Here is a 10,656-nt window from a genome sequence, read left to right as displayed (position 1 = left end):
GAGAGAGAGAGAGAGAGAGAGAGAGAGAGAGAGAGAGAGAGAGAATCCTAAGCAGGCTCCACACTCAGCACACAGCCTGATGCAGGCTTGATTCCATGACCCTAGGATCATGACCTGAGCCAAAATTCAAGAGTTGGACTTTCAAACGACTGAGACATCCAGGTGCCTGAATCATACTTGATCTATGTATTGTGTCCAGGTATCTTATCAGATGTCTGTCCCTAGACCACAGGGTATAGTGAGTTCCTTGGTTGTTTAGTACTGAAGAGGGACTCTGTAACGTTGAGGGGCTTTCAGAATAATCACATGCGGGCATATTTTATTAAGCTTCCCACCTGGCAGTCCATCTAACTCACTGATAAATTCTACAGGCATATTTTACCTACCTTCTGGATCAGAGACTCAATTATTTAACTAATTATCTTAAAAGCCCCATGAAGAGAACAAAGCCACCAAATATACTCATTTTCTACTTATTTTTGACTTATAAGTGGAATCATTCATAAGTTGGAAGGCAGAGAAAATGCAGTCCATCTCGCTCACTCGCTCCATAGTAAGGTTTCATTCTAGTCAAAATTGGGGATAATTATACCATTATTAAAATAACAGACGTAGATTTTAAAATAAGCTTGCTGGTTTAGTGTGACTTTAGTTATTTCAACTATTTAAATGCCATCCAACCTTTTAAAGTGATATATTTGGTTTGTTTGAGACTTCAGATCTTATTTAATGAAACAAAACAACAAGGCAACGATCAATTAGAAAAACAAGCAATCAGATTACGTAACCGTCTGCTGTGGTGCTTCTCAACAGAGGGCAATTGTGTCCCCAGGGGACATGTGGCAATGTCTGGAGGTGTTTTTGTTGTCATAAGCATATGTGTGTGTGCGTGTGTGTGCGCACGCACACGTGCACGCCCACACTACTGGCATTAGTGGGTAGAAGCCAGTGATGCTGCTAAATATTGTGTGATACACAGCATGGCCCCCACAACAAAGAATTATCTAGTCTGAAATACCAATGGTATCAAGGTTGAGAAAACTTGGCCTAATTTTGTGGCTGTTGTAACTCTTCACTTTCATTGGGTCCATTTGATTATACATTTGAGAATCTCATGGAAGCTTGTCTTCTCTGTCCAGAAAATTCATACACCCACATATTTTTATATACAAATTAGGTGGAGGGTCCACTGATCCTTTCTCTTAAATCTTTCCCACTGGCTCTAAATTGAGATTCTCTGCTTTTAGACATAAGAATCTTTACCACAATCTCAAATTCATTACTAAAAGAACAGAGAAGATTATATAACAGGTTGTGCAATAGAGTAAGATACACATTCCCCCCCCCCCCAGTCAAAAATCCCAATTGAACTGGGATTCAGTTTTGGGTAAATAATTCAAGCTTGTTGAATTCAAGTTCTTCCTCTCTAGAATGGGCTTGGTGATATCTCCCCTAAGCAATACTGGTGTTATAGGTCTCAAGCTTTTGTATAAAAGGGTTAGGAATAGAGTGGAATGACCGTGCTCACCAATATCTCACCCCCTCCCCACTTATTGTACTTTCATAAAGAAGGCACACATAAACATAACAGATGCAATTTTATCAACTACCTGCTATGAGCCAGACCCTATCAGCTACTTGGCATGTGTTATTTCTAATCATCACAAAAGCCCTGCAAGATATAACCTTGCATTTATTATAATTACTTTAAATGAGTAAACTGGGTCTTAAGGAGGTTAAATACATTTCTCAAGGTCTCATAACTCCTACCTTTTGGATTCAAATTCTCCTTCCCTTTACATGTGTTTCTCAGCACTTTTGTAGGAAGAGTCTTGGTTATTTAAGATTCGTTTCAGTAGAGTGACACGTGCACCCACACACTAATAATAATGATAAACACAGATCTGCTGACTGAAAGGTCAGCTGTGATAATGTATATAGTGAAATTTGAGGGAGGATGATAAAGGACAGCTATTGACCAATTGTTAGTTTTTGACAGCCCACAAGTGGAAGTAGACTGGAGGTTATTAGAACAGAGTTTTTTCAGGAAGAGGCGTTTACCATGGTAGGATGGAGGTATTTGGCTTTTCCACATATGCCCTGTGAAGGTGAAGTAAGGGTCACACTTTGAAAAGTGGGGTAATTGATAAGAAGCACCTAGGTTCTGAGCAGAGGGCTCTAATTCTTCTTCTAGTGAGTCTGGAGCAGGAGCTGATATATTTGTGCACTCCTAGGGTTCACACTACTGCTGTCCTCCTAGGGCTGAGTCTTTACAGAGACAGTCCGGAAACCAGGGTGGTCAAGGAACAAGTCCACAGCCATTTGTGGGAAAGCATATTAGTTTGCCACTTGGGATTCTTTTTTTTTAAATTTTTTAAGTTTTTTTTTTAAATGTTTATTCATTTTTGAGAAAGAGAGAGCACAAGTGGGGGAGGGGCAGAGAGAGAGGGAGACACAGAATCCGAAGCAAGCTCCCAGCTTCGAGCTGTCAGCACTGAGCCTGATGCGGGGCTTGAACACATGAACAAAGTCAGACGCTTAACTGACTGAGCCACCCAGACGCCCTCTAGGATTCTTTTTTAAAGAATAGGTAGGGGCATCATTCTGGAACCCAGTTTTTAACTCTCCATTTTCCAGTAGTGTAACAAAATACATGATATATGGATAGAACGTAATATCCAAATAAAATTCAACCTAACTCAATTAAAATAGACTGTACTTCCTTCCCTTTGTGTAGGGAAAGGAATTTTTCAAGGACTTTTTAGGAAAAAAAAAAAAAGAAGAAGAAACCTTAAAATTTAAAAATCTTTTAAAGATTTGGAGTGGAGACCCACTCTTCCTCCAAGATCCAGCTAAAATGTAACCTCCACACGAAGCCGTCCCTGACCTACATTGTCTTTTCTATGCTCCTTTATACACATCTCTCTAACAGCATTCGCACACTCTATGGTAATTGCTTCTTTCTCATCTTCAATCTCACGGAATGAGCACCTTTAAATACCCAACTCCTACTCCGGTGCTTAGCCCAAAAGAGATGATCTGTGTATGTTTTTCAGTAAGTACATGGGTGAGTGATCGTTAATTTTCCAGTGATGTATACAGATGTAGTCAAACTCCCAAACGCTCAAAAGGAATTAAAAATCAAAACACCCCCAGGGCCATCTCAGACCATCACAGCAGGCCCAAATGAATGATTTTCCTCTTCCTATTACTGCCACTTCTCCTCTGCATATTTATAACACAGAATCAGAGAACCCTGCTTACCATTTTTCCAATCATCATTACGTATGGGCCCAAATACTTGTTCACGCCGAAGATGTCTAGTAGACGGATGTACCAATAAATGATGTTCACACAATAGATGACCCTCCCATCACTCCTGAAGGGCTGGTCTTGGAGACGAAGGATCATTCCCACAGAGAACAAAAGGATGGCTATTAGGTCTGTGACATTCCAGTACTCCTGCAGCCACACCTTTACTTTCTGTAGCAACTTCCCTGGCTCTGACATCAGGATCTAAAAGACAGGAAAAGAGAGCGGGGTTAGGTCTGGTTTCAGTCCATATTTTAGGTCCAGTTGGAAAACGCTTGGTCTGTTAGTTGACATCAGTAGCTTGTTTTGTTTACCTGTGTTTACTTGAATATTTGCATGCTATGAATATACCACCGAGCTAAGCTCAGACCAGGAAGATACAAGCATTCCAGAGGCAAACAGAAGCAAGAAGTTTGATCCTTTGGGTTGCCTTACTATCCTAAGATACCCATTAGGGTTTTGCTCTGAAATGACAGATTCCTGATACACTGCAAATATCTGAAATTCCACTCCATCTCAGTAAAGAGTGCCACCATATTGAGTTACTCAGACCACCAGGGAGGACTCCTTCATTCTTCTCATCACATCCATATAATCTGCATCAATATCACCTCTATTTCTAAATACAATCTGCATCAATATCACCTCTATTTCTAAATACAATCTGATCCAACCACTGCTCACCACCACCCGCTGTGGCCATTGTACTCTCAGTCCTACCACATCACCTAGATGATTGCAACAGCCTTCTGACTGGTATTCCTGCCACCATCGGTGTCTACTCTCCCTCAACCCATTCTCTAACTAGCACACAGAATGATCTTTAAAAACTGAAGCCGTGATCTGGGTGGTGATTACACACAGTTGTATGGGTAAACAGAATGAGTTTATTTTCTTATAAATAAGAATGAGTTTATTATTTTCCTATGAGTTGTTTATTTTCTTCCAGGTAAATTATACCACAATCTAAAAAAGAGAGCGATTTGAGAGATGTATCAACAACAACAACAACAACAACAAAAACTAAAGCAAATTGTGATAAATGAATATTTCAATCTCCCAATGGCTTCCAATACACACAGAGAAAGACCCAAACTCCTTACGGTGGCTTCATTTCACAGCCCACCACATTCCCCCCATTCCACACCTACGGACATAGCGGCTCATTATATGCTCGGGACATTTGCACTTGTTCCTTCTGTTGGGCATTTTCTTCTCCCAGAATTTTACATGTTTTGCTCCTCCTCATCCTCAAGGTCTCTGCTCTAATTTCCCTTTCTTAGGAAGATCTTCTTTGACTATCCTACCTGCAGGGGCCTCCACATCCCTGTCACTTGCTAATGTATTACCCTATCTTCGGTTTTGAAGAGTTTGTCACTCTATGAAGTTAACTTCTGTATGCAGGTAAACATGTTGTCTGTGTTGGTCTACCCACCTATCATCTCCACTAGACTGTAAACTCTGAGGCACACCCTTTGGGCCCCAGGGCCTGTTACATAACAGATTCTCAATTAAATGTTTGTTGACTGACTGCTACATATCATTAGGTACTGGGTAGGGCTCTGACTTACCTCAAATCTAGAGGGGCCTTTTTGCTGCCACACAGAGGCTCTATGAAACGCATAGTTGGAGAGTGGGTCCCACTGGTCCGACACCACAGCTTGTCCCCGGATGTGAGGAGCCAGGGAGGCTGGCCTATAGAGGCTGCGTAGCTGGGCCTTTGGGTTTACCCGGAGACTTCAATCTCTTTGAGCCATCACCCAACTCGGAATCTCCTCTCAAAAGAGAGGAAAGCAAAGACAGGGGACAGGGTCTAATCTGCAGCTGTTTATTTGCATCCTCTTGTCCCCTTTAATGGTTTGCCGTGACCTGAAATACTTAAGGAAGGGAGGTCTTAGTAAGTCAGGACGAGGGCTTGGAATGCTGTGCGAGATGCCAGAGCCAGCTGGTAGCCTCATTCTTCCTCCTCTGTAGGGCTACACTCACCCCTAAACCCCAGGCCAGGGTTTCTTGAGCGGGCATCAGAATCACCTAGGGGCTGGTGAAAACACGATGGCCGCGCCCTACGCCTGGAGTTTCTGCTCCAGTAATGCCTGGTGTGAGGCTGGAGAGTTTACATTCACAACAAGTTCTCAGGGCAAGCTGGGGTCCACAGGTTGAGAGAAGCACTGTCCTCCCCGTCAGGGACTCCTGCAGCGGACGTCGTCCTGGCGGTTTCTCACACCGCTGCGTCTTAGCTAGGGAAAACTCCCTGCGTGTGGGCAGGGGGGCGGAGGGGAAATGCCTTGGAGTTTTTCTACCCCTGCGTCCACACTTTCCTACAACTGGTCAACAGAGATTGATAGCATCAGTTTCTAAACTGTGGAAATACTTCTGTGAAATCCCAACATAAGAAAAAAAAGGGGGGGGAGGTCAAGGCTGAGAGGCTAGGGTGAAGCAGGAACGCAGGTACCCCGGCCCTAAAGCTTCTCCCACCGGCACTGGGCCAGCCGCGACCCTCTGCTCTGAGGGGGCGTGGCCGCAGAGTGGGCGCGACCGCAGGAGTGGGCGTGCCCTCGCGCCACGGCCAGGTCTGGCCCTCGCGGGGTTGCCGGGAGGAGGGTCCCGGCGGGAGAACGTCCGCCCACGCACGGTGTAAACAGTTCCGGTCGCTTGAGGGATCCCCGCGGCTTGTTTTGGTGACTGCGCGCGGAAGTATGTGGTGCTGGGAATGGGAGGGCCGCCTGTGAAACCACAAAGCCCCGCTCGTATATATCCCTGAAGGCCAGGAAGCCTACGGAGATTTCCACGTGTCCGGGATCTTGCGTGCCTGCGCCCTGCGCCGACGCGGAGGCGGGACCTGTGGGGTCCGCAGCCCCGGGGCGGTTGAGCTTCCTCAGCGGGTCCGGGACCTGGGGTGGGGGTGTGGGGTGCGGCCGCGCCAGGCTGACAAGGAAAAGATCGCTCACGAAGGCGGTGGGGGCCTCCCCGCGCGGCGTCCTCCGGAGCCAGGACTCCTGGGATGACCCCCTGCTGACCCGACCCTGCAGAGCCCGGGCCACTGTTACATGCCGCCTCAGGAGAAATGGATATCCAGGCCGGGAGGTTCCTGGCAGCCTGCCTGCTTGGCAGCCTCTTCCAGAACAGTCCACGGAGTACAGGCTGCTCCCTGTCTTCTTCCAGCCTCGTCCCTGGAGGGATTCCAGTCTCCCTGCGCGAGTCTTTCCCTTTTCTGCTTATCATGGGGAAGTAATATGCATCTGGGCGTTAAATCACGGGAGAGGAGCTAGCACTGAACAGCACCAGAGCCCTTAGCGGTAGCAGGCCTCCGTTGTCAGAGCGCTACACAAAGAGCACTGCAAATTTATTACAGCTTTTTCAGTTTACCAATGGGAAATCCACAGCCGTGCTCAGGAAGTAGAAGGCATTGTGAATGGGGAGGCCGAACAGTACACAACTAGTTAGAACAAGGCCAGGCAGGGCATCCATTAAAAAGAATATCCAGCTTTTTATAAAAAGGGACTAGTGCACACCTCCAAACTCTCTGCATGGGGACATGCTGATTAGAATTTAAGTGTCCCCGAAGCAGTTTAAAAACCCCAAAGAAGGGCTCTGAATGTATTTTAAGAGATTTTTTTAAATGATCCCAGTATGACGGCATCTAATAGATACTGCATCCTCTTCTCTGAAAGAGAACTAAAACCTAAGAGACTAAGTGTATTTTAACCTGTTGGTAATGAAGGCAAGGGTGAATTTGTGGATTTGTAGGAATCCATTTTTGTATGGATCCCGATGTATTTTCTCACTCACTGTAGCTTTGGGAGTAGGATTGTTCGAGAGCTCTTGAAGGTGCAGTGGACTTGACAGAGAGTAATTCTTCCAGAAAAGACCTGCCCTGATGACTGTAGTTCCAGGGGGAAATGCAGAAGAATCATCAAACAAGCGTGCCTTCCCTACAGCGTAGGGAATGGGTTGGTGGAGCGCGTTGAGCAGAGTTGCAGAGCCCTCTGGTGGACGTTCGCTTGACCACATTCATTTTAGCAGCCCAGACTGGGAAGGCCCCTGACTCTGGCTTTGAACTTCAAGCAAGTCATATGGGGGGGGTGGGGGGGGGGTGGGGTTATGATGGCTCCTTTAACAAGGTGGGGATGTGGGGCGTAGAGAGGGGCCCACACCCCCAACCCGAAGGACAAGAAATCTATTCAGCCCACCTCAGTGATTCCTAGGGTTGGTGGAGAGGCTGGTGCTCAGCACATGCATAATAAATGTTGAGAAGGAATAAAGTGGAGGATAAATTAATGAATGGAAGCGTAGTTCCTTCTACAGCTGCTGAAATGCATTTGGAGAATCATAGGTATTGGATGACAGTGCCAAAGAGACCCAGAGTAAGGGGTTGCAATGGGAGTTAAAAGTGGAAAAATGGGAAAATTTGAAAACTCTTGTTTATAGGGTCGAGGAAAGAGACGTGTAAACAGTGTCGAAGACAACTCTTCTTGGGAAAGAGATCTGTTGGCAAAAGCTAGAGCAAACCCCGAGCAGGCGTGAAGTGATGACCCTATAAAACACACACTATGACGCCTCCCCAGGTTTGCCACCGGCCGTCGAGGCCGAGTCCATTATTTCTGTGCAGCATAGAGAAAACGGTTTCTGGCTTAATTTGGATCTCTAGCATCGCCCCTCCCTTCCACTCACAAAGGTAACCGACCACTGTTTTTCTCCTATGTTCTCCTTTATGAAAGCAGTTACCTCTCTCATCTTCTCTATCCCCAGGGTGAATATGTACGAAATGACGATCCATTCCTGCGTGGAAGGCCAGCGCTCCATCTTCACTAACACGATATAGTTGAAGAGCATCAAGTATCCGATGTACGCCAGCTGTAAGGAAACACAATACAGTGTTCTGGCTACAGAGACCCGGGAGCCCGGCCCTTGGGCAAGGCCGCCGCATGGCAGAACAGAGCAAGGTCAGCAAGCAGGGCTCAGAATTCACAACAGAATGAACTTCAAGGCTTTAAACTATTCAAAGAATTTAAGAAAACGACTATAATATTTGAAATAATGTGATGTGCTATCTTCCTTTTGTCTCTTACATGTGTCCCTGGGTCCAGTACTTTGCCTTTACTTCTGTGCCATGATGCATCCTTTTTGTTTGGCTATTACCGTTTCTTGTGTCTTTCTGGCTAAAAAGGGGACCTCTTCTCTCAGTGCTACTCTTGTTCATGCATAAGCCTCAGGTTCTTTTTTTTTTTTCTTTTTAAGTTTATTTCTTTATTTTGGGAGAGAGAGAGAAAATGAGTAGGGGATGGGCAGAGACAGAAGGAGAGAGAGAATCCCAAAGAGGCGGGGCTGGATCCGAGGACTGTGAAATCACAACTTGAGCTGAAATCAAGTGTCAGACACTCAACTGACTGAGCCACCCAGGCGCCCGGAGCTTCAGGTTCTTGAACTAGGGCACACGGTGGATTTGTGCCTAATGAATGCCAGGTAGGTGAAATGTCTGCAGGAAGGAAAGGAAGGCACATACTATACTTGTAAACTGGTCAAACCAACATAAAAATAGACTGGATTTTATCTTGAAGTCCCACTTGAATTGTTTTCTGAGTTAATGTCTTCTTTTTTCTCCTCCTACCTTAATGTGCTTGGCTTAGCAGTGCCCTGGGAGGATTTTATCCATTTTCTATTGCAACACCTCCCCACCCTATCCAAGTTGGGATATTCCTCCCTGGTTTCTGCTTCTTTGAAAGAAAACAAGAGAAGATAAAGCAATTTATAGAAAGGAATGGGTCCCTGTAGCCAACTATGGCTTGGAGGGGGGCCTAAGCCTCATGGGGCTCTGGCCCCAGAGGCTGAATCCCGATAGCACTGGCTGAGGTGCTGGGTGTCCGCTGAAAACCCCTGGGGGCTCAGGTTTAGTGACTGTCACTGGAGGACTCGGTTATGTCTAGATGAGTGCGTGGAGTGTAGGAGGGCTGGTGGGGTTCTTGTGTCAGGGCCCGCGGGACCTCTGGAGAAAAACTCCCCCTTGGGGAAATGGCATAGGAGCTCAACCTTCTCTAGGCAACGCTTCAAGCTGAGTAAGGCGCTCGCTGGCTTTCGGGGCCCCGGGGGCTGTGAGCAGGAAGTGAGAGCGGGTTTATTCCTGTCTGCACTCTTCAGAGCCCACAGAGCAAAGAATAGGACACAGTGTGGGCAAAAGGGTGGAGGCCTTGGAGATACAGTGCGACTCTGGAGCCCTGCAGGCACCTTAGCAGGTGGGGAAAGGTACAGCCTGACTGCGAGACAGAAAGGGGAACTGGCGGCCCCACAGAGCTCGAGAAACGTTCCTTTCTCTGCTAATGGGGCCGCTCGCTGTCTTTCTTCCTTCCTTTCCTTTTTTAATAAAATGGATACATAGATTCTGAATAGGAGTCAAAGGTATTTTTAAAGCCCCTATGATGACGCAGTTACAGACACAACCATATAATTTCTGGTCTCTTGCATGGTGAACATATGTCAGAGTTCAGTGAGGTCAGGAGCGGAAGCATGAGGGCAGCTGTGGAGAGGCTGTTCCTTCTCCACCTGACACCTCAGGGATGCGCTCTTGTCTACTCACCCCTTCAGGGATTGTCACTTAACAAAATTTTAACTTTTTTTTTTGAGAGAGAGACAAGGTGTGAGTGGGGGAGGAGCAGAGAGAGGGAGACACAGAATCCAAAGGAGGTTCCAGGCTCTGAGCTGTCCACACAGAGCCCGACGCGGGCTCAGACTCACGAGCCTGGAGATCATGACCTGAGCCGAAGTCAGACACTTAATTGACGGAGCCACCCAGGTGCCCCTCACGGACTGTCACTTTAATCCACACCTCGGCCCCCACTCCTTCCCTCTGGGGCTGTTAGCACAGTGTGGAAACCTCACCTGAGGCATCTGCTCTACTTGAAATTACGTGGGATACTGTTTAAAATGCAATTTGGTTCATATGGTTCCTGTTTACCGTTATACACGGGCATCCACTCTCGGTCCCCACAAGTATTGTATTTCACAAGACACAGCAGACTTCAATAGCGAAACTCTAAAACATATTCTCAGCCTCCTTGTGGCCTGAAATCCTTCTTTCTGATTGCTTCCTTTTGTTTGTTGGATCATATTTATTGCTTCTAGGGGAAATGAGTCTCTCTAACTGCCCTGGTTTTTATTATTTCACCCAATTCATTGTGACACATTCCAAAGAACTATCTTCTCTTGTCACACGCAGGCCCAGTGACACCCACACAATTCTTCCAGAACCTCTGCATTTTAGTATTTAAGCATCTCTTCCAACCTGCCTCTGTCCTCCGAATACAGGTTTAGTGTATTGGTTTGGCTGAAGGAATGTAGATGCAGTCAGGG

The 10,656-nt window shown here is 46.4% G+C and overlaps 1 protein-coding gene and 1 long non-coding RNA gene across 12 annotated transcripts in view; one reads left to right on the top strand and one right to left on the bottom strand.

Moving 5' to 3' along the window:
* The window catches only part of TRPM3 (transient receptor potential cation channel subfamily M member 3), an 811,684-nt gene that overhangs the window by 59,718 nt on the left and 741,310 nt on the right, over positions 1-10,656 (bottom strand). For all 10 annotated transcript variants that reach the window (XM_040449362.1, XM_040449364.1, XM_040449371.1 and 7 more), the window contains 2 exons: positions 8,038-8,166; positions 3,265-3,516 (listed from right to left, as the gene is read on the bottom strand). In XM_040449362.1, the coding sequence (XP_040305296.1) occupies positions 3,265-3,516; positions 8,038-8,166 (381 nt within the window). The remainder of the gene's footprint in view (positions 1-3,264; positions 3,517-8,037; positions 8,167-10,656) is intronic.
* Positions 1-10,656, top strand: part of LOC121013641 (uncharacterized) — a 28,071-nt gene that overhangs the window by 14,413 nt on the left and 3,002 nt on the right. For both annotated transcript variants that reach the window (XR_005782815.1, XR_005782814.1), the window contains one exon: positions 8,062-8,255. This is a non-coding gene — a long non-coding RNA (uncharacterized LOC121013641). The remainder of the gene's footprint in view (positions 1-8,061; positions 8,256-10,656) is intronic.

Source organism: Herpailurus yagouaroundi, unplaced genomic scaffold (genome assembly GCF_014898765.1).
Source record: "Herpailurus yagouaroundi ecotype Mexico unplaced genomic scaffold, PumYag 199, whole genome shotgun sequence".
NCBI classification, from domain to species: Eukaryota; Metazoa; Chordata; class Mammalia; order Carnivora; family Felidae; genus Herpailurus; species Herpailurus yagouaroundi.
The sequence above is the reverse complement of the archived record's forward strand: the minus strand, read 5'-3'. Positions and strand labels throughout refer to the sequence as shown.